Source organism: Zosterops lateralis (genome assembly GCF_965231275.1).
Source record: "Zosterops lateralis genome assembly, chromosome: Z".
Taxonomy (NCBI): domain Eukaryota; kingdom Metazoa; phylum Chordata; class Aves; order Passeriformes; family Zosteropidae; genus Zosterops; species Zosterops lateralis.
In genome coordinates this window covers 7,593,628-7,617,887 of record NC_139800.1, presented here as the reverse complement: position 1 = coordinate 7,617,887, position 24,260 = coordinate 7,593,628, and the positions used below count along the sequence as shown (strand labels likewise).

Genomic DNA, 24,260 nt, shown 5'->3' with positions numbered 1-24,260 from the left:
TTATTTTTTTGCCATCTCTTAGTATAAGATTTACTCATCTATCAGTTCAGTTTTTTGTGTTTATCTACATTTGTTTTATTTTGCTGCAGCCTTTATCTTCCTTCTTCCATTTGTTCTCTGCCTTAATAATGCCTAGAGCTGAGATAAAACAGAATACAGATTCAGTGTGGCTGAGTGAAACATTCTCAATAAATTAAAGTTTTGTGCTTTCTCCTGATACATTCTAAGCTTAATTCAGAAACACTGTATTTGATATTTTGCCAGACATTTTGTTTTTCAGAAGTTTGCTGAATGGGTGTATGGATTTTTCCCTCTCCAATACAAAGAGATAATTCTAGGAAAATATGATGCCCAGTCACGAGCTTAACTTGGAGCTCTCAGCCTTCTATAATCTGCTCAGAAACGACAAAAATTTTTCCTTAAATGGGGCTGGTGAGCGCTCCTACACACCTTGCATAGCTTTTTGACATCAAAAGGGATTAATGAGTTTAGAACAGCTCAGTAACAGAAAGAAAAACCCTGAAGTAAGCTAGTTCAGACAAATAGAATAGCATGGGCCCTAACATTAATCCTGATACGATGAGGAGGAAAGGATTGAATAATGATATAAATTATGGAAAGTAACCCAAAGTTCTGTCTTTGTCATGTTAAAAATGAAAATGATTAATTTTTTCATGCACGCTATCTGCTAAAGTAAATCATCCTATGACACTGGGCAATAGCACAAAGTAATAACACCAGTGCATAATAATAAGAGCTGCATACTTGAAGATCATTCATCTTCAGGAAAAGATAAAAAGAGATGAAGGGAAGTGATCAAGCTCCTGGGTATTCATGAAAGAACAGAGAGGTAACTCTTGAATTCTAGCTTGTTATTTTACAAGAATTTCCCAGAAAATAAGATAAAAAATAGGCTATTGTGTTCTTTCATTCAATAAATCAAATAAGTGTGAGATATCTTATGTAGTTATTAAAACCATCTGACAAATAACAGACCATGATTTTCCTGCTGTTAGAAGAAATTTTAAAATGGATATTGGAAAATTGCATGAGCATTCCAGAATATAACCATGGTCATTTTTTATTGGACTGTTTCTGTGTCATCTAAAGAAAACAACAGTCTGTAAAAGGAGTTGTGAAATTTTGCAGGAAGTATGGAATGCTGTAAAAACCAACTGTTGGAATTATCTATTGAAAATCTTTGCTGACTCTTTAGAAGTCACCTCCATATTTCCATCAGCTGCATTAATATTTGAATAGCCAAAACTAATTTTTGAACATGCAAATGTGATGTGATCAAGTTGTTTGCTGAACTGGAGGCCATAACATGGACTTCATATTTGCTGAGAAGTCTTGTTAGCAGCCGTGTGACTACTGTAGAGAACTGTTGGGTTTTAAATGCCCAAGGAAGAGCATTATCTAAGAGTGGAAATATGAAGGAAGGTGACAGAAAGCTGCTAACAGGAAATTTATGAATGGAGTTCTGATCCAAAAAATTATTGGTAATTCACCTTTTCTATGTGATGTCTATCTCTTGTCATTCTCCCTTTAAGACTGTGTCCCTCCTACTGAAAAATTCAAATTTAGCTTTGAATAAATTTTGAATAAATTAAGTTTGATTGATTAAAGAAAAAAAGGTTAACCAAATATAATCTTCTCCTTAAGATACTGTAATTAGCATGTGGTTAGATAGCAACTTTGTACTTCTTGTTTACAGGGAAAATAGATGACCATTTTTTTCATGGCATTAGAGGATACCAAAGGAAAAAAAACAAGCCTTTTATTTCAGACAATATGTTGGGGTTTTTTTCTCAGATGTAAATTTTAGTCCCTAGAATATCCATTTCAGCTGTCATAAGTGCTGTATTGTTTTTGAAATGGTATGTACTGTCAGTCTTCAGACAATCAGAGCATTTCTTAGGAGAAGGGTTCTGAAACCCAGCACATATTTTAATCTCCTTTTGAGTCCATGTATTCTGGTACAGATAATCCACCTGGCATTTACCAAGATTCAACCCTTGGTTGATAATTACACTTAACTAAAAAGATGATATCTTTTCAGGCAGAGCAGCTGTATCAGGTTATGTTCCTTGAATCAAAATGTGAATTTGCCTTTTGGTCTTCTTCAGTTTGCTTTAATTTGTTTTTAAAGAAGGTTTGCATTGAGGACCCAAGACTGTTTTGTTAAGGTTCTTTTTTCTTTTCTCAGAATTCACTTTCACAGAATGTGTCATATACAAGATAATAATTTGGAAAAAAAAAACAATAAACCACCAACTAAGCTACTCTGACACCAGCTAATGAAATAATTTTTCAGAGAAATGTTCTCTCATCCCCCATCTTCTTATTTCTAGAAAATCCTAAGAAAAGTGTTAAGATACATTTATCCACAAGTTATAAAATGCATGTGGAGGCATTTGACAAGATGTTTACATAGTTAAAGCTTGCAGAATGAAATACATCTTATAATTCCAAAACTCTGCAGGAGAATAAGAAAATTACTGGATTTAGATCCTCAGGACTGAAGGATGTTTATCATTGCGTATGTTTCATGAACTGGCCAGGTGACTGGAAAAATTAACTTGCTAATTAGATTGTAGGGAAAGGGGTGTGCATTGAACTTAGTATTACCTGATCAATTGCAAATAATAATGCATGGATAAAGGTCAAATCATCAATTCTGGTAAACTTGTTGTATTTTCAAAGATTCCTAGTACAGTTTCATTCCTTTCTTCACAAAAATCAAGCAGATGATAGGTAATTCCTACTTCATCTGTAAAGAAATGAGGAAAACATTTTGGTATTTCCATGGCTTAAGGCATCGCTGCCCACAGACAGAAATGTGTCTTTTTCAGCAAAATCTTCTAAGTGTTTTCTCTGTTGAAAAAAGTAATAAATTGCTGGTAGTGCACAACACTCACCCCCAGGTTATTATTTTATCTATGGGTAAATCTTGGAAAACTACAATAATTAATTTCCTGTCAGAAGTGATTTATATGAATAATACCATTGTGTGCTTTTTGTTCCTTCAGAATCAGCCTTGAAAAGCGATTTTCCTTGTTTTCTGCATTTTCACATTTCTTAACGCCAAAAATCTTTCCAGAATTTTTTTACTCTTGAAACCTACACTGGAATAATTTTTATGATTAGCTTGTTGCATGCTGTTGTGCTTTTTAGTACAGTCCACAATTACGAACTGAGAACTTTTCTCTGCATATATTATGTGAAACTTTATGCAGTTATCCACAGTTTTGCTGATCCATGAAATAGCATTTCACTTCTCCTTATGGAAAGCAAAAGGCTCCTTTTTCTTTGTGGGAAGTTCATCTTCAATTATTGATGGAACTATCGTGTCACAGTCATAGTTACAATCCTTTTAGGAATGTAACTTAATCAGATAACAATACATAATTAATTCTTCAATTCAGTCTTGCACGTGAGCACTCTGTATGTCCTGCACTGTAGCTTGGCCTTGTAAATCTTACATATTGTATAGTAAATAAAAGGGAGAAAAATACTGTATAGAAACAAGTTAGTAGTGTCAGGTACAGAAAATAGAGTACAGCCACACTGAATATATGTTGCTAATATGGGCAAAAAACTGTCTGGACAGCTGGACCCAGAGAGTGGTGGTGAGGGGAGTCACCCCCAGCTGTGTTTGGTCACAGGTGCTGTTCCCCAGGGCTCAGTCTACACCAGGGCTCACTACTGGGGCCAGTTCTGTTTAACATCTTCACTGATGATCTTGTGTAGGGCACCCTCAGGCAGTTTTCAGGTGACACCAGTCTGGGTGGCAGTGCTGATCTGCTGGAGGGCAGGAAGGCTCTGCAGAGGGATCTGGACAGGCTGGATCATGGGCTGAGGCCAATGGTGGGAGGTTCAACAAGGCCCAGGGCTGGGTCCTGGCCTTGGCTCACAACAGCCCCAGGCAGGGCCACAGGCTGGGGCAGAGTGGCTGGAAAGGACCTGGGGGTGCTGGTGACAGTGACTGAACATGAGGCAGGGTGTGCCCAGGGGGCCAAGAAGGCCAAGGGCATCCTGGCCTGGATCAGCAATGGTGTGGGCAGCAGGAGCAGGGCAGGGATTGTCCCCCTGTGCTGGGCACTGCTGAGGCCACACCTCAAATCCTGTGTTTAGTTTTGGGCCCTCAGGTCAGGAAGCTCGTTTTGGTGCTGGAATGAGTCCAGAGAAATGCAGTAGAGCTGGTGAAGGGTCTGGAGCAGAAGTGCTGTGAGGAGTGGCCGAAGGAGCTGGGGTTGTTTATCCTGGAGAAAAGGAGACTCAGAGGGGACTTTATCATTCTCTACAACTGCCTGAAAGGAGGCTGTAAGTGGGGGTTGGTCTCTTCACCCAAATAACAAGCAAAAGGAGACCAGGGGAAATGGCTTTGAGTTGTGCCAGTTTTAGTTCAGTTAGTTAGGGAAGCTTTCTTCATAAAAAGGGTTGTCAAGCATTGGAACAGGCTGTCCAGGGAAGTGGTGTAGTCACCATCCTTGGAGGAGTTTGGGAGACATGTAGATGTGGTACTTGGAGACGTGGGTTAAATGTTGGACTCAGTGATCTTAAGGGTCTTCTCCAACCTGAATTATTCTACAGTTGTGTGACGGATTCTGTGTTCTAGATGGATTCTGTGTTCTAGATGGATTCTGTGTTCCAATCTGTCTTACTTTGCTTTTCTGTAGAAGTTGGAATAATTTCTATATGTAGTTAAAAAGGAATTTCATGATCTGTTAGAACTAAATTGGACATCTCAAGAAAGTGGTTTGAAAAAACCCAACTGGAGCAAACACAGCACAAAATCATTTAGTCAATTGCTTGGGGCAGGTCACCACTCAAAAGATTTGTGTCATTCCCACTTCTTTGCTTCTGTCTACCTGAAGTCTCCACTTGCAAAGTAATTTTCTGTGCTCAGAATTTTCTTGAGAGTCTTTTCAGTTTTCTGAAGCTTTGGGCAGTCACTGTCTTAAGCTCACACCAAGGCTGTTACTCCTTGTGGTGTAATGTGGCCTGAAGCCTCACTCCTCCAGTCTTCCCACCAGCCCAGTGTGCTGGCTCTCTGCTGCAATGAAAACTTCTTCCTGAAATCCTCCTGCATTTCTAGGTTGTTGGACCTAGACTAAAATTTCCATAAAACTCTTGAATGGCCTCTGCTAGGAGGGTCTAGGCTCTACCAGAAGTTGCCTTGCTGTCCTGCTTGAGCTGATGCATTTCACACTGAAGTAGGCAGTTAAGTATAATGCCCTCCACATGTTAGAAGAGTTTGCACACTAAATAGTCACTAAAAAGCCTTTTCAGAATATTTTCCTTACATGCAATCCTTACCTGAATGATAAATGCAAAATAAAGAATCAGAGGCTAAGAACAGTCTCCTTTTTTTTTTCTTTTTAGTCTCGAATATGAAGCCAGAGTTATTGACATTTTCAGATATGCAAGTCTTATGGTAGCACAATAGCAGGACTTTGTTCTTTCAGTCTGAATTCTGTACTCAAAATGAGCTGTAATCACAGGTACATTGCTGGATACTGCTGTGCAAGGATTTGAAGGATTGATCGAGTCTTGCTTTTAAACCTGGAACACTGAATGAGGAGGTGTCCATAATAGCCTGTGAGAGGGTCAGGCTAAAGCACTTTAACTTCCTTGTATGCCCCCTTCTGTGCATAATGCATAAACAGTTACTTGTAATGATTTTTGGACCACTGGTCATGAGAAAATTAAATGCAATTTAAAACAAGAAACAGCACAAGTAAATGCTATCCAGATTTTTGCCTAGAGCTTTATCTTTTGTTACTTCTGTTTTCAATTGCATATTCTTTATATCACATCATTTTCCAGCCCATCTTACTCTACAGATCTTTTTGAAAGGGTCACAAGATGTTTTTCTTCTTTATAGGTACATTCAAGAAGATAAAAACATGAAGATATTTGACATCTTTTCAGATCTCTGTAGGAATGGGCATTTAAATAAGACTAATTAAAATAACTCAAGTTTTAAAATGAGTTTGTTCTTTCCCAACTTACTGAGTTTTCAATCAATACTAAACAAAACAGTTGAACATTATTTTCTTGCATAATCAGTAAGAGATGAATGTTTGCTCAGAGGAAAGCTGAACTAGAGTAAGACATTACAGACTTTTAGTGCTGGTAATTAATTGTCCTTCTGAGAGCAGTTGCCTCTGTTGGCAAGAAGGTTGTGGGAGCACAGCCTGTTCTGCTAAAGCAAAATCATCTGTGTTTGCTTAAGCAATTTCAATAAGTGTGTTGGGTTAGTGTGGACCAGAGTGTACTTGGGAGTATTCACATGAGCTGTGCACCTGGCAGGGCTGCTGCAGGAGGTGTTTTTAAGCAGCAATAATAGATGTAACCTAGAATAGTAACATTTCATCCAACATTTCTATTCATCAGCCCCTTGGATTCCAAGCTTACACTAATACAGACATCCTCTCTATGTGTACCACCCAAGAGGAAACCATATAGAGAACAGTGGGAGTCCACTGTGCTTCCTTAGTCACAGGATGAGAGACCTCTGCAGGCTTGCTTCAAGGCATGAGGTAGTAGGACAGAGGTAGTTTGGGGACTGGGCTTACTTTTGTCTCTCGAGCTGAGGTTTTGTGTAAGTGAGCATTCAGTGCTGGTGCTTGGTAAGGACCACTGGGTCTTGCTGAGTGCAAGAGCTTTGAAAGAGAGATTGTCTTCTTGGAAGTTACTTTTCAACATCTCAGCAGGAAAGCTTGGAAATGTTTGAGAAGTTAGACATCAGAAGGGCTGAAGGTGGAAGGGGTGAATGAGTTTGACAGTTCCAGCAAAACTTAGGAAGGAGCCAGAGTTCTTCTTACACCTGCAGTGTCAGAACTGTCTCAATTCTGCTTGACAGTGAAGGATTCTTGAATGGGCAAGACCCTAAGCAAGTAAATGTGACCTCAAAACTGGCTCTGTTTTGAGCATGAGGCCTTGGCCAGATGGCCACCAGCCCCTTTCCAGCCTAATTGCTCTGTGCCTTTCTGATTCTTGCTCTCTCTAGATGCTGGGTCAGATACTGTGCAGACACAGGTTTGTCCTCATTGATGTGTTCCAATTCTTGTTTGTGTAATTGCAGTGGTGAACACTGTAACAGTATTATAAGACTCTAAATAGAGATATGGATGTGTAATTGAGGAAAATCATCTAAGTCTTCAGTTGTAATGCTCAGTGTCATATAAAACAAAGCAAATTACTATTCCATTTTGTCATGAGCACTGGTATTCCTTTTGGGACAATGCCAGTAAATAAGAAAGTTCTTTGGGGTGGATGGGGTATATTGTGTTACCAAGTTGTATATAGCCTGTTCCCTCATTCCTTTTACCCCATGCCAAGAATTTGTTCTGATCTCAGTTCTCTCCATTATAAACCTCATGTGCAAAAATGTCTAACCAATACCTTTCCAGCAGAAGAACCTAGATTCATCATGGCTGTTGCAGAGGAGAGGTTTGTGGCCTGTGATTCAGAAAGAAGTTTTAATTTCCTTGTATTTCATCTTGGCTTCCCTTGGACTTGATTCAGTAATCTACCATTTGAGCCTACAAATAGTTCAGAGTCTGAAATTACTGGTACCACAGTGGCTTTATTAGCTAGGGGACACTGGTGCTGGAGAGCAGCAACCTTGTTTCCCTGAGATATTATTTTACCTAAGAAATAAAATTGTCTTGGAAAATGTCTGCCCTCTGTCTAATGACTACCTCTCCAAGAATATTAAATTGAGTGTTAAAAGTTTTTGTTGCAGAATTAACTAGTACTTAGTTCAAAGGAGTTTCTGGGCCAGATTTGTAGGTATGTGGTGAAGCTCTGTTGAAAAATATGTATTAGGATTGACAGGCTCATAACTTTGAGGAAAAATCCATCATTGGGTTTTAGTTTAAAAAAAAAAAAGTTTCAGTGCACACATCCAGGCAGATGTGGTATGAGAATTCTCTTGTATTCTGACCTGTAATGTGAGAGGTACATGAACAGAGACTTCTCTGTGTAGACTCCAGCTGCATGGATTTTGTTTCTGTGATGCAGAAGCTGTTTTTTGAAAACTGTTTTTTAAAAGCTGCTTATCTGTGAGTGGCAGAATATTAGCATCCTTTTGATTATAAAATAAAACAGAAATGTATACCACTGCCAGGTATCTTAACTTATCCAAGGGCAGATGGAGCATGCTTGCTGTCTGCTGATAAAAGAGGAACTGAAAAATCCAAATTGTGACATTAGCTGTTGCCTTTGTAACTGAGAGATGAGCTCCATTACTAGGAAAAGTTAAAAGTTGGCAGCTGTACTATGGTGGCTGAGTGTCTGCTATTAGACTGTTGATGCCGAGTCAAAAAGCGATGCTGTGAAATGTTAATTGGTTTTCTAGGAAGTGTGTGAACATTGTGGCTTTTAGTAAGGTGATAGAACATTCAAAGTGTCAGATGGAGAGGTTAGTTAGACAGATCTCTGTTTAGTCATCAAGTGGCAATTCAGAACTTTCCTAAAACTTTCAATAATTACTATAAGTTTTAATTAGTGTTCTTTTCAGTCTATAACAAATGATTTTTTTTTGTTTCCAGGAGTTCATAGCAACCACTTACATAACAATATATTATGGAATGCTATGCTAACTTTGTAAAAACACTTTCACCATTTTAATCAACAGAAGTCATCTAGAAGTTAGTGTGTATTTCAAAGGCAGCTATTGATGCAAAGAAGTAATAGTACCTTGAATATATTGAAATTAATTCTGTATGTATTTCTTCTACTTATTTCAACAGGTGACTGAGCTGGAGTGTGTGAGCAGTCAAGCCAATGCAGTCCACACACATAAAACAGAATTAAACCAGACAATACAGGAATTAGAGTCAACACTGAAGAAAAAAGAGGAGGTATCTGCTAACATTTATTTTGTGCCTCTCTATTACATACTTTCTAAAGCCTTTCAATATTAAGCTTGTGATGGCTGCTAGATACTGAATTATTTACTTTAAATGTTACAAAGTAAATACTTTTTCAGCTTCTTTGAATTTTTTCATTTATATAATTACATCAGTCCATTTATGTAATTACATCTGTCCAATATAGAGCTGGGTATCTGGATAACAACAAAAAAAAATCATGTTTTCTTGTTTGCTTTTACCAAACATCTCTGTTTGCAGAAGTCATAAGTGGTTTCCACAGGGCAGTCATCACACTGATGCACTCCAGATTCCCTAAGAGGGGAAGCTGCTGTAGGCATGCTTTCTTTTTTTCTGGAGAATAGGGTTTGAAACAAGTAATAGATCGATGTCTTTGCCCAGCCAGTCTATTTTTCAGGCTCTGTTGATAAAGCTGACCTTTCTGATCCACAAGATCAGCAATTTCCTTAAACACATGCCAAGCCCCCAGCTTGACACTTGGTATTTATTGTGCCATGTGCCTTGGCCTGGACCAGCAGCAAGCAAATAAAAAGAATTGGAGTAACACCTGCATTGGCATAGCTCCTAGAGGAAAGCATATCTGTGCCACAGAAGGATCAAGAATCACCCTTTTATAGATGGAAGCAGCTGCATGGGAAGAATTATTTGCCCCATATAAGAGATGGTGGGCATTGGCATTTGTGCTTGGAGGGGCAGTGTGACTTTCCAAGCCTTCCCTCAGTGCTGTGAGGTGTTTCCAAGGAGGATGCAGGAGAGGCACAGTCATTACAGAACATCCCCTCAAAATGGAACAAAGCCTTTTCCAAACTCCCTCATACTTAATAGATTAGGCTCAGCTTCGTAATGTTTCCCCTTTTGTTGCTCATTTGCTTTTGACTTAAGCTGAGGTATTGGCTGCAAAGAAATCTTGCCAAAAGGAGTTCTGGGAGGGGAATATGCCTGTCTGGACAAGAATACTTAATGGTTTTAAGTTTGATACCTTTTAGTTTCATTAACTGTTTCTATTCTTGTCTCCTGAAAGTAAGCTAAGAACAGGTTTCTCTTCTATTAATTATTTAATCTATTTTTCTTATTTTTATAGCTTATTGTTTGCTAATTGCTAAATTAAAGATGCCATTTCTTTTAGATTCTCTTTTTACAGAAATCAATCGAAACAGGCAATTTTTTGATGTTCAGCCCTGCTGCTGGTGACATAATAAGTAGTTTACATTTGAAAATTGGATCTTTTTTCTTGGAAAATGGAAGAAGGGTAGATTCTAATAGAATATAAAGTATAATTTTGGTTTTTTAATTACAAGGGACCTTAAGTTTTCAGTCAAAAATTATTTCAGATCTCTTTGGGGGTAAAAGAAAACTTGGACTTCTATAAAAGAAAATGCTTATGTCTATTGTTCATTCACGTTGGAGTTGCTGTTTTGGAACTGTGATACAGAAGTATTGGAAGCAAGGCTTACACTTCATGTTCTCTGATGGGAAGTAGGCAACTGGCAGTTTTGATATTCTTGCAATGACTTGCTCAGAAGAAGAAGAAGCAGCAGCCAGATTACCAGCACTGAGGCCAAGCCAGGTAACACATTGCTAGCAAGGTTGTTTCTTCTCCCTTAGGAAATAGAAGGATTGAAACAAGAAATTGAAAATGCCAGAGAGCTCCAGGCACAGAGGGATTCTCTGACCCAGAAGTTACAGGTGAGCTATAGTGCATCATCTTAATTTAAAGAAAAGGGAAAAATTATCAGCAAGTGAGCAGTTCACATGTGCAACTTGTGCTGTATTCACTGAACGTGCCAGAGGAATGTATAAGTTAGACTGCCCTGAAGGTGATGGGTTGGGATGACCCTTGGGAATTTGTTTCAAAATTTCTATCTGCTGTAAATTGCTATTTTTTTTTCTGAGGAAACAGATCCACATTGCTTTTATGAGTTCATAGAGTACACTCAGGTTAGCAAACATCTTTCACTGATACATGTCCTGGACAGTTCTGGTCTGATTTTCACAGCAGTGTCTTCCCATAGTTTTTGAATGCCACTGAAACTGTTTGTCTATGTATCATCAGCCTGAGATGAGTCTGTGTTCAGCTTTTAAATATGCCCTGAGAAAGAAAGGGTTAAAGTGCTCTTGTGTAGTACAGCCTTTAAAAACACACTTTCTGAATTTTCTTGGAATTATTTAGAAACATTGTGCCTTTATTGGGTTTCAGCAGTTGTTTCTTACTGTGTGTAATGCCAGATACCTGAGGCTGCTGGAATTGGTGTTCTCTCATTGTATCCTCCCTTACTCCACCTGAGCTCTTGCCTGTCTGTTGCTGCACTGACCAGCCAGCACACAGCCACATTTCTTGTCACACCCCTGGAATGAGTGTGACCAAAAACTTAGGTGGATTGCACTCTGGTTAAGCCTACAGAGTTTTGAAAGAACTGGAAACTCAGGCATTAAATAGCTCCAATTGTAAAGTTCTGGAAGGGGTTCCTCTCTGTTCTGTGGCTTAGCATGCTGAAAGCAAGCCCCATCAGATCACAACCACAGCTTAAAAGTCATTAGGCAGGTATTCTTTGAAATGCATGACATGAATTGGAACCTCTATGAATAAAATTTTAACCTACAGAATAAACTATACTAAAGATCAAAATGAGTTTATTCATTTTTCCCCATTCTTACGTCAACTTGTTTGTACAAAGTATGTTATTACTTTGAAGAGTGTTTTGAGTACACCTGACCTTGCCTATTCCAAAAAATTGTTGCTGGCTTTAGGCTAAAAATGCAAGTTTTCATCTGAACAGGCATTTATGTGAGACACTAAAAAGAAACATTATAAATGAGAGTTGGAAATTGTTCTAACAGTAGCAAATGCATTTTCATTGTAAGATCATATGGAAAGTAACAGTGAGCCAAGAATTAGCTATCCTTAGCAAGCAGAATTATGAGACTAGTAAGAGATGAAGGATTAGAAAATGGTGAATTTTTATTAAAATTTAACCTTATAAAGTCAGTAGTTCCATTTTGGTATATTTGTATATAAGCAATTGAGAGCAGCCCTGCAGAGAAGGACTTGGGGTTGATGGTAGATGAAAAATTCAACAGTGTGTGCTCCACCAGCAGTGTGTGCTCACAGCCCAGAGAGCCAAACGTGTCCTGGGCTGCATCCAGAGCAGTGTGGGCAGCAGGGCCAGGGAGGGGATTCTGCCCCTCTGCTCTGCTCTGCTGAGACCCACCTGCAGGGCTGCACCAGCTCTAGGGGCCCAGCACAGGAAGGACTTAGAGCTGCTGGAGTTGAGGCCATGGAGCTGATAAGAGGACTGGAGCACCTGCCCTACAAAGACAAGCTGAGAAAGTTGGAATTGTTCAGCCTGGAGAAGAGAAGGTTGCATGGAGACCTCATAACAACAGCCTTAGAGTATCTGAAGGGGCCTACAGGGGAGGCAGAGAGGGGCTCTTCATCAGGAACTGCAGTGATAGGACAAGGAGTAATGTCTTCAAACTGAAAGAATGTAGGTTCAGATTAGATACTAGGATGAAATCCTATACGGTGACAGTGGTGAGGAACTGCTTCAGGTTACCCGAAAAAATCATGGATGCCCCATCCCTGAAAATGTCTAAGGCTAGGTTGGATGGTGCTTTGAGCAACCTTATCTAGGGGAAGGGCTTCCCGCCCATGACAAGGGTTGAAACCCTTTGTTGGGTTTTAAGGTCCCTTCTAACCTAATCCATTTTATGCTCCTGTGATTCTTATTCACCAAATGGATATATTTTGTATATATGTCCATATGTCACATTGTAAGTGATCTGTTTCTGGAAATGGTTCTATTCAAGTTTAAGGGATCACTTATGATCTGAGTTAAAAGGTGCCTTTATTAAGCTTAAACTTAATTACTGCCCTTATGCTGTCCAGGAAAAAGATCTTGAGTCTGTGCTTTGCTGTAATTGTCCTGCTTTGATTATACTGGTGTTCTCTGAGCCACTTCACCCTACATGTCACACCATTTGCTATAGATTCACACCGTCTCATATATGTTCACTTACCTGACTCATCATTTCTTTTCAGAGTGATTCTCTCCAGGGCTTGTATCTGTTTCTCTCACTCTTTGTTCTTGTGCTTTATTTTTCCCTCTTGTGCTTTGCAAGTGGATTATGTAACTTTAAAATATTTTGGTAAAAACCCTCTGCAAAAAATGCTATGCAAAGAAATTAGCATTTCAAGGTATATTGCATTTCTGATACATGCATATCAGGGATTAATTAGATATCAGTCACTGGCAAAATCTAGTGAAGAACAATATGTTATCATTGTGAAGGTTATGTATTGAGGTCCTTTTTAATAATTCCATTAGTAATGTAGAAAAGTCATATCAGTGAGTCATGATCAGTGTGACTCTCACAGTAGGTCATAATATCTTTATTAATATGGCTGATTCCTAAATATAGCTGTTGTGTATGGTTTGAATATTTAATTCCCATCCTTGCACTGAATTCTGCAAAAGATTGTTACAGTGCAAACAACAAACATAACTAGTAATGATTTATTTATTCTGTAAGAGAAAAAAAATATGAGAAATTATTACATCTGATGAAAGAAGAGCTTGAAAAAACCAAAGGTAAAAAAAACAAGTGCAAAATACATTCCATAAAGGGCCTGAATGTATCAAAGAGTCAATTTATTGTTAGATGAGATCAGCTGCCAGTAAAGGGAAATGGCACAGCTAGGGGAATAGATTACATTACCTGTAATCCACTTCTTCCAATCAAGAAGCAAGTTTTGAGCTTGACTGATTTAAAACAGGAAACGGCACAGGAGCTAGATATGAGGTTACAACGTAGTAACAGTGCAGAAAGCATTTATACTAATTTAGGGTAAATATGCTTAAGGGACAAATGTAAATTTAAGAAGCAGCATTTTCCAGAAATTAAAAGCAACAACTTCTGGCGTATTTCATTAAAAATATCTGAGAAAGGCCTGAAAGGTGTTTTTCAGTGCTAGATACAGGCCAACAGAATGCTCTATGCAGGCCCAGATGTCACAATGTAAAGCCATATTAAGTATCTATAGATTTGTCCCAAAGTGTTCTATTTCATCACTGGCTTGCCTGCTTCCAGGAATTAATCCTCTCTGAGATAAGAGCTGTGGCAAGGAGACTTCCTAGAGCATACAAATTTGGTGATTAGAAGAGAAGCAATGACAGGATGGGCAAATACTGAAAAACAGCAGTCAGTTTTCTGTGAGCTAAAGAAAGGACTGTGTCACTCTGGCAAAGCTGAGAGGACCTTGGATTTCACTTTTATGTCCTGTGCTGTAATCACTTGGCCCTCAGAGGGTCTTGAACCTGTGCAATCACTACTCCAGGTAGTACCTGTAAGTACTTTGGTTGAAAAGCAGCAGTAGACCCAATGAAGGAGAGAGCCTTTGCACGGTATGACTGGGTTATATCCAGTTGTCTCCTTCATTTGTAGCAGCAGGGAGGTAGTTATTCACTACATAAGCATATATGCATTCTATTTACATAATTTCTACAAGTGCTTTATCCAGAGAGCTTCTTTTAGTGCTTTGGCAACTAAATTATTCAGTGCTAAAGAAATTAATTCTTCTCCTCATCCTGGCAGTAAGGGGCAATTCCTGCTCTCAGGTGTGCTGGCTGTTCAAGACTGGTGCCCAAAAGTCCATAGTTTTTTACTTGCCCATTTGCATACAAGAAGTAAGGGAGGCCTTCAGTTTGGCTGGAGGTAACCCTTGGCTCCACAGGCAGCCCCAGCTATGAGGCAGTGAATGTCCTGATGTTGTGTCTTCTCCACCTGCACCACTGCTGGGCAGCCCAAAACTCTCCCCTGCTGCATGGGCTGGGAGCTGAAACTGAGCCCTGGCCACGTCACCCCATCCCTCCTCTGGCCAGGGATGCAACTCACAGTCAATGCTGCCATCAGGCCCCTCACAAGTGGGAACCTTTCTCAGGCTCATGGACTTTGACACAGGGCTGTCATTAAATACCTGTTACTCTGGAATGACCCATTTTCTGTACAGGTCAGGTTGTTTTCTATGGTTAGATGAGATCTCTCCAATGTAAACAAGAATATATTTCTTGGCCTTGAAGGAGACAGAAGGATCACACCAAAACCAGTGAGAGAGTTGGAGGGCTGAAAGAGGAGTTGCTCTTGCTGAGATCATTGGCTACTGCCAAATCTCCCTTCCTGTTTGTAAAACCAGTTGTGGTAAAACCTCAGAGCAGGCCTGTTAAAGCTTTGTGACACAAAGCCACTGTAAAGGGAGGAGGTGTTGAAAAATATGCTACCATACATAGATATGGATTCACTATGCACTTTTCCAGAGATGGTTGTACACACTGTATGGTGTACTAAACACACTGTCTCTGTGCTGCCTTTGCAAGTGATTTTTCTAACTGAAATTACAAAATTTAGCATGAATTTATGAGGCGTGCAATGACTGGAACAAAGAACAATGTGCTATTCCAGAGCCAGGTGACTGCTCCATTAGTGATTTGATTGAGCAGAGGGCACCTGGCTTGCACAGGGCAGAACGTTTGGCACCATCCCCCATCAGGTGCAAGCTGGAGCTGGAGGAGTCCCAGGGGCTGATGCCAAGGGCTTCTCCTTGTCAGTGAGAGCTGAGCTTGCTCATGGTCAGACCCCCTGGGCTTTGTCCAGCATGCCACTGCTTCACCTTTCCCCCATAGCACGGGAATGGTGTGTCTGTACAGCAGTGGTGCCTCTCCCATTGTCCCTGTTCCACAGGTGGGTGCTGTGCAGCAGGGCACAGTGTGCAGCTTGCACCTCCTGGTTTGCATCTGTTACAGTCACTCTGACACCTGCTTGGGTGGTTATGGTCCTGTCTTAATTTCCAGAGTGCAAAGCCCATAAAGCGGGGTGGGAATAAGGTGGTGCTCCTCTGTCTCTAAAGCAGTGCTCTGGATGAGTGTTTGCATGAGAGGTTTCGGTGGAGAACCATGTCCTGGAGCAATTAATGTAGTCTGAATCAAGGCATACTTGAACATAAGTGAACTCTGAGAAGATGTTTTCATTAGGCAGTACATTTCTGAATGATAGAAGTGATAACATACCTGAATAAGTGTATCATTTGTTCACTGACTAAAGTTTGTCCCCCTCTGAAAGTTTCCATCCTTCAGATAATTATGGAAAAATGGAGGAAGTGGCTGTACATATGCAATTGTAGTAACAATTCAGGTTCTGGTTTTGACTTGGTGTAAACTATAAAGGGTTACAAACTATTTTAAAAAGCAATTTATAAAAATAGCACATGAATACCAACAGGACGTTAGACTGACTTCTGCTTGCAGACAACAAATTAACATGTTGTGTATTTTCTCTGAAGGAAGTAGAAATTCGAAACAAAGACCTGGAAGGACAGCTGTCTGATCTAGAGCAACGTCTGGAGAAAAGTCAGAATGAGCAAGAAGCTTTTCGCAATAACTTGAAGACACTTTTAGAAATTCTTGATGGAAAAATATTTGAACTAACAGAATTACGAGATAACTTGGCCAAACTAATAGAGTGTAGTTAAAGAAAAATGGGATTTCAGTGCCAATCAGCTTAAAGATGCACTGTCTCTCTTCATAGAACTGTGTTGGGCTCTGCATCAAAGTTGCACAAAATTAGAAAATGCTCCTCTGAGAGGGATTGTTTTAAATTTGACTTATAATTCAATGTAAAATTTAGAACTCAGCTTGTAGCCAGTTGAAGAAAAAAATATAAAGAACTTGAATTACAAATTACCTCCTTTTACATTATTGGCCACAGATAACTTGAAAGATATTAACAATAATTGAATGCAATCCTTTTCTAATTATCAGTGATGGATGAATTAGCAGTGTCCCAGGACACACTCCATTTTGTGACAGATACAATATAGTTTATTGGCTATTTTATTTAAGATATTTAAATGCTGTGTTTTGTGCAAGAACTTAGTGATGACAGCCCTGTATTTTGTTGTTCTTAATAATTTCTCAGGATAAGTTGCACTGTGGAGAAGCAGTGCCGGAACAAATTTATTCTTGCCAGGAATGAGAGAGAGTTGCATCTTTAATTGAAACAAATTTACTATAACTGCTTGTATAAACCTCTTCCTTTTTGTTTTTTTGGGGTTGGTTGGCTGGTTGGTTTTTTGATTTTTTTTTTTAATAGCTATACATATATACTGGAAGATACAGTATTTCTTTATGGAGCTTACCTTGGTGTTTTACAATATCGTCCAATGTAAGGTTTAGTTTTTCATATGAATTCCATGTAATTACAGTGAGATAGTATCTTCCACTTAACTAAATTTTGAAGCCAACCAGTGATAGAAGGTGAGTCCCACAGTAAAAAAAGAAATCCAACCCCCCGCTCCAAACCCTCTGAGAATTTTAAATGTAAATTTTAAATTTTAAATTTGACCTGCGCAGATAACAAGTAACGGCCAGTTGTTTGTTTTCTGGCCTTGATACTTATACTGAATGTTCAATTTGCTGTTAACCTGTTCTGCAGGAGACTTTTTCAGAATGTGACATGAAACAGAGGTTCTGTGAATAATGGCTTATGGGGAGCACTGTTCTGTTACAGATTCATTAAGGGCACAGAGGTACCGCAAGGGATTGTTTGTACACTGAACGTGTCTAGCCAAAAAGGCTGTTTCTTGAAGTTTTGTTGTCATAGCAAATTGAACTGAAGACATGTTTACTCTTTTATGGGTCTTCATATCACATCTTTATCAAAACTACACCAGGCAATATTCTGAACTGTTAATTAAGTGTTTAAAAACAGGACATTGAATTGAATTATCCTCAGTGAGCAGGTTTTAAAGTTGTTTTGATGTAATTTTAACAGACTTTTGGCAAACACACATTTCTTAATATAATAGATTTATTTAAAAATCCCAACTCTTTGAAAGGTAAGCCAATTGTCATGTGTCTTGCATCACAGTGCATTCTTGCCATAAATTGCTTGTAATGCTAAAGAGGGCTTTTTTAAAATGTATGAATGAGTGTCAGACCTCAGAGTTGAAAGATGCACGAACCTTTGTTTGCTCCCCAAATTAATTTGAATGTTAAACATGAAATCTAGCTGCTTATGAAATTTGTAGAACACCGTTTTCTTCACTTAGAGACTGATATTCAAAACTAGAAAAGATAAGTTTGTTTTCATGTATGTACTGTGTGTATATACCATATAATACACACGGGTTGTCATTTATATTGGAAAGACATGCTTTATTTCTAAAATACCTTTTTCCTTTCCCTTAACTGGTGATTTATCAGGTCTCCCCTGACTAGTCAGGGAAGTGGCTTAGGTTAAATGCTAAAACTGTCATGTATTATATGGTATGTAATATACACAATGTTTACGCTTTCTCCATATTTTTTAGGGTATTTTCTCACATTTATTAAAGGGGTGGGGGGAGCTTGTTTCATTGTGCTACTGGTTGAAAACTTTGTGGTGAGCTACATGTTAATCATTCAGGGGATTTTAGACAGTGGTGTGTATATCTTCATCAGGTCCATATGAGCAGAAACAGCCAGTTTTTAATTTTCCTGGGGATATTTGGGCCTGATTCTCCTGTCACTTGTGCTGCTGTAAACCAGATGTGTCCTTGATGTGATGTCAGCAACATTCCGTTGGCATAACATCCGTGGAAGTGCAAGGAGAATTCGGCCTGCTAATGCTCAGTGGACATAATAAAGATGAAGACAGAATAAAAAAACATAATGATGGAATAAATGTAATATTATTTTTAATGATATTATTATTGACATTTTTAAAGATATGATGTCATATGTGTGGGGAAAATAGTGGACAGAAATATTCCACTTAAATTTTGTGAATATGTGTGGTACATGAGCATTTCTATGTATAAGTACACACACATATGTATATACAGAACATGGAAAAATTTAGATGTGCACATTTTTAATATTTTCCTATTGAAATTAAATTTAAAATTGGAAATTGATATTTGAGAATTTCTTTTTCTCATAGAATAGATAAGCTTCATTTCTTTTTTTTAAATAATACAATTACTGAGGGCTGCACCTTTGAATTCCCAAATAGTTGCCAAACATAAATATGGGATGAGGTGAACATACGTGCACATATAAATAAAATCCTATGTCTAAGACTATTTTTAATGCTTATGTACAGTAGGCAAGTGTTTAGAAATTGTGATCTGAAGTTCATACTTAGGTGGCTATACCTACTGTAGCCTCTGCACTTCTGTTTTAACGTAAAGGTTTTCCCATTTGAAACATTGCTGTCCCAGAGATGAGTACTGTACATTGTATTTATCTTTAATGAAACTATGGGAATATGTATACAAGAAAACAGTGTTCAGTACTATAGCCTGAAAACATGACCGTGAACTTGCACTGGAAGGGAGAGCAGTCACTTTGTGTATAATTTATTACATGGCAACTACAGTATTGGGGAAAAAAAAAAAAAAGCCAACAAAAGAATTACCATAAGCCTCACAGAAATACAGAAATAGAAAAAAAAAAAAAAAAAAAAAAAGAGATAAAATAAATCAAACCCACACTTTTTTATTTTGAAATACACTTGCTGTTCTCTGGAGAATGTATTTTTTTTCCCTTAAATCTTTTTCAATTATGTGCAAGCGATAGCAGCAGCTACCTTAATCTTTCAGGTGCTACTGGATTTTGCATTAGTGTGTTATGTTGTGAAATTCTGACTTTGACATAAAAGATTTTTGTAAGTATATCCCCGTCTGGATAGCTAGTTTTTGGAGTGTATTGTTCATAATCCATATGCCTCAATGATCCAGAAATTGCATTTTTCTATGTGGACAAAGTAAAACATGTGAATTAAACTGTCCATTATAGACTGGAAGTTCCTTTTCCTGGCCAATATGTCCAGGAAAGAGGAGAACAAAATGAACTGATAATGCAGAAATGCGGTTATAAGGTCTCTACGAAAATACATTTTCAGGTAAAATACAAATAAATAAATAAATAAATAAAGGGCTAAACCAGTTGTTACACAAATAAGTATCATTTAACGCTATCGGCGGCATTCCCAGGATAACTCCTTTAAAGAGAACCCTAGAATTAACAGTGCATCTATTAAAGATTAATATTTTGGGATATGTCTTTTCAGTTGTCAGTTGTGAAAGGTTTCTGATTTCTGCTCATTTTTCTACCAGTTGGGGATCAACTTCAGGTTTGCCTTCAATAAGAGGCTAAACCTCATTTCATTCTATCATCTTATATATTCTGTACTGAAGTGGCTGCTGAACAGCACTCTGTGAACACTGCATTCAAAAGTCAAAATCAAAGCCATTTTTCAGAAATACTGCATGGAGAGAGGAATGGAAAACTGTTGCAGACCTTAATTCTCTGCAGAGCTGCAGATATCAGTAAAAGCACTTAACTTGGTTGACTGCAAAAATCTTAAGGCCAAAGATAGATCTAATTGGAGATTAGATCTGGGTGTCAGAAGACAATTAAAAAATACCATCAAGAAACTCCATCCAATGTGTTCAGTCTCAGTCACTGAATATGCCAGTTAAGTGCACACCTATACATTGGGGTTTCTTCTTCAGAAAACGGACCTGACTCTGCTAAGCAATGTTCAAATTGTCTTGTTTACATTTTCTCAGTAATGCTGCATTTGTGCACTACCTCTGAACAGTGCTAAGCAGAGACCATATCACAGAATAACACACATTATTTTAAATCTCTGGTTTTCCTTAGCAGCCTTAGTTCCTCGTTTTACTTCTGACAAGATGGATGGATTTTCCCTGTTTTGTTAAACTTTTGGAACAATGAGCGGAGTTTTGTGTTGGAGCCCAGAGTCAGTTCAGCTCAAGTCCACTCTTCTGGCCATGCCAAGCCAGAAAGCAGGTGTGAGTCTAAATGTCACAATACCTCTAGATACTATAGACAAAAGTGGGTTTTCACACCATAAGGGGTCTCATAGCTTGCCCGCCACAAACTCTCAGGGACCTGTAGCGGCCAGTTCTGCTTCTGCACTGCTGGCAGCTCATCGTAGGACCAAAGAAACACAATATACCTACTTTCCCCCTCATTGCTTGGTCTTGCATAAGCAGAGCTCAGATGCAACGATGTATCTGGCAATCCTTAATATTTACAGATAAAGGCATTGGAAGGAAAGTAACTATCAAAGGTTTTTTAAATTCGGGGTGGGTGGGGGAAATGCAGATTTCAAAAAGATTCCCTAGTGTGAAACCCTCGTGTAGCTGTAAAATAGATGAGAACGATTTGCATAGGGAATGACAAACCACCTGAAAGGATCTCACTTTCCTAGGTGCTCACATCATGCTGACAATGAGCACACCTGGCTTGTCCCAAAACTCCACTCTTGATTGCAAGAGGCTCCCCAAGGTCAGCCCTGGGGGGGTGTTTCATGAACACAGCTGAAGTCCTGACAGTCTGCAAACCCCATGTCCTTTCAGTCTTTTACCTACACGACTCTAGAGGTTTGACACCAATATTAGCCATTGGTGCTCCCTGTTTTCTGCTGCCATCAGTTCCTGTCACCTGTGATGTTTGTGTAATGGAATTCTGAGCTGGGTTTGGGTTTTTTTCTTTCTTTCTTTTGACTTGGAAGTAGTTTCCAAACTTGTTCCCTGCTTTGGGGATTCTCATCTGCTCTCATCCAAGCCTCATCTCACTGCATGGATCCAGCAGTGTGTCAGCTGCTTTTGCTTCCATTAGATTGAGAATAGCAACATAGACATTTTCTTGGAGGAGAAGTTGCATTTCTGTGACTGTGGTAATTCTTGAAGAAGAAGGATTTTTTTCCCAGTAGATCAAGAAGGAGGGCAGAACTAAAGATCTTCACAAACAATACCATGCATCCAGGTGCTAAGGGGAGAGGAAGAGCTACACTGACAAGGTATGTGTAAATATAATCTCTGTGTATGGATTTCCTCCTGTTGAATTAAATATGGTCATGCAGCTACTTCCAGGGAGGGAACAAGACCTTTGAAATTCTCTGAGTCTGGCTTGTATTTTGTTAAATGATCAGTGGAATTGTCTCAAAAAAAAAAAAAAAAAAGAGATGTGAAGCAAAATGACCTTGTACTTGCCTGCAGGAGAAAGATCATAGCCCTTTCCTATGGATGGAAATTTAAGCATTAAATCTACTTTCTCCACATCTGAATATATGGTTATTTTTATAATTCCAGCAGTTTTGTTTCTCAGGAATCCACAGCAATGGGAACCAGAAATCCATCAGTGCAAGGTACAGCTGTCTTTGACTTTCACTTAATGAGAGGAGCCAGGGTAGAAGTAGGTAGCTGAGTGCCTCAAGCAGTATTTCATGTGAGCATCCTGCATCCAGTCCCTGCTGCACAGCCTCACTGCTGCACCCTGCCAGCTGCACTTGCTGTCCCAGAAGCAGCCCAGGGGAGTTTGCTGTCCTTTGTTCAGAAGCTGCTGCTTCAAAACTGTAGCTCTGTCATTACCAGTCTGAAGCCCTTTTGCTCCAGAGCATTTTGCACATTCAGAGTTTTGCTTGCAGGGGGATAAAGAGGGAAATTTCATTCTGTGTATTTTAAAGAAGCAGAGTAATGGAGTAATGTGTTGATTTGATATAAGCTGCATTTCCCCACCTCTTTGAAAAGAAATTTTGAAAGCTTTATTTGAGGTGGTTATCATTACCATTTGAACCTACCACTCAAAACTTTCATTATCCTCTATTTCTTGCATTTTTCCTTTTGCTCCTTTTGCATTGTTCCTTTGTGTTCTCTTGCATAACATGGAACAACCAAACATTTACAGTCAATGTAGGTCCTAAACTGCTTATGGAATGAGAAACATAAATATTCAGTGTCAAGCTCACCTGGCAGGGACATCAGTAACCCAAAAAAAAATCCCAAAATCCACCCACACAAAAGATACCTGTGGGTATGAGGTGCTGACGATGTGCATGAACCTCTCAGCCTCAGTGAGGAAGCATGGGGGATATTCTAAACAAGCATTACTGAGGCATGCTACCAGGAAGTATCTTGAATCAGAGCTGTCTAAAAGACAGCAATGCAAGTATTTTCAGAAGACATGAGTTTTCATGCTCTTCACCAATGATGACAACTGTATTGTACAAATAGAAAATACCTACAAGGCACATGTAACTCCTCAAGTCAAAATGCAAAAATGTGTTAGGACTGGCACCGGAAGTTTCCATCAAGCTAGAGGATTTCTGTCATCAGCTAGGAAAAAATTCATTTGCAAATGAATTATAGCTACACTGGAAATCATGAGAGAATGAGTCCAAAGACAAGAGCAGCTCTCTGTACCTGAGTCAGGCTGGGAAATTCAGCTATGGGACTTAGTCTGGACTAGCAGGTTGGGCAGGTGACAAACAGTGCTGTCGTTTCAGAGGGGTTTAAAGACATTTTGGCACTTGGACCAAATTGCAGTGTTGAAGCTGTGACAAGGACACATATCTAAAATCCAGAAGGGGATAAGGCCTCACAGAGCACAGCATTGGTCAGCCCTGTGACTGAGCAAGCAACTGCACTGGAACTGCTGGTGTGTCCAAAGACAGAACTGCCTCTCTAAACCTGGCCATGAGGATGGTTCACTTACAGGATAAGAATAAACAGATTCACCAGCCTTCAAGGCTGATTTTACAGCTCAGCAATAGCTGCTAGGTGGCTCTGGAATTTGCCAGAACATTACAAGTCTCTCTTTTGAGAGGCTGCACCAGAAAAGGGGCCACTACTAGAGGCAGTTGTATGCTGACCTCCACGGCCCCCACAAGCACAGTGCTGGATCTTACGCAGAATAAATGCTGGCATACAACTGCTTGGAAAATAGCTGGTGACAGTCAAGGGATCAGGCCTTCATCAGCTGGAAAGTCTTGACAAATTTAAATGAAGAAATTCTAATTTACAGTATTTCAGGGTAAATTTATTGTTTCTTTTTATTGAGACTTCACAGCTTGCTATTGCAATGACACACTGATGGGGTTAACAGAAGACACTGTAGTGTCCCCTTGGGGAACAGTTAGGCTCCTTCCACTGGGAAGATAAAGTTTCCATTCAAGCACTTGGCCAAGCTGGTACTACTGACAGTACCAAGCACTTCCTTATTCAGAAACATCCCTGCAACCTTGAGCATCCACTAAGGACTGCAGCAAATTCATTCATTCATGAGCAGGGATCCTGTAGTTATCTCAGGCAGCTCATGGCTGGGAGCAGAACCCAGGTTTATCCCAGATGGGGATAAACCCCACTGCAGTCTCAACAAATGCTGTCTGGGACACAAAGTTTCTGTTCAAAGTTTCTTACTGCAGATGGAGATTAAAAGCTGAATACTTGAAGGGTTGGGGTTTTCTGCAAAATGGGACATAGCACTAACTTAGAAATGTAATTGCTTTTGA

The 24,260-nt window shown here is 39.2% G+C and overlaps 1 protein-coding gene across 1 annotated transcript in view; it reads left to right on the top strand.

The window, feature by feature from the left end:
* The window catches only part of HOMER1 (homer scaffold protein 1), an 86,927-nt gene extending 67,179 nt beyond the window's left edge, over window positions 1–19,748 (top strand). The window contains exons 7-9 of the mRNA XM_083884444.1: window positions 8,766–8,876; window positions 10,512–10,592; window positions 16,240–19,748. Of these exons, the coding sequence (XP_083740570.1) occupies window positions 8,766–8,876; window positions 10,512–10,592; window positions 16,240–16,428 (381 nt within the window). The 3' untranslated portion in view covers window positions 16,429–19,748. The remainder of the gene's footprint in view (window positions 1–8,765; window positions 8,877–10,511; window positions 10,593–16,239) is intronic.
* The last annotated feature ends 4,512 nt before the right edge of the window (window positions 19,749–24,260 follow it).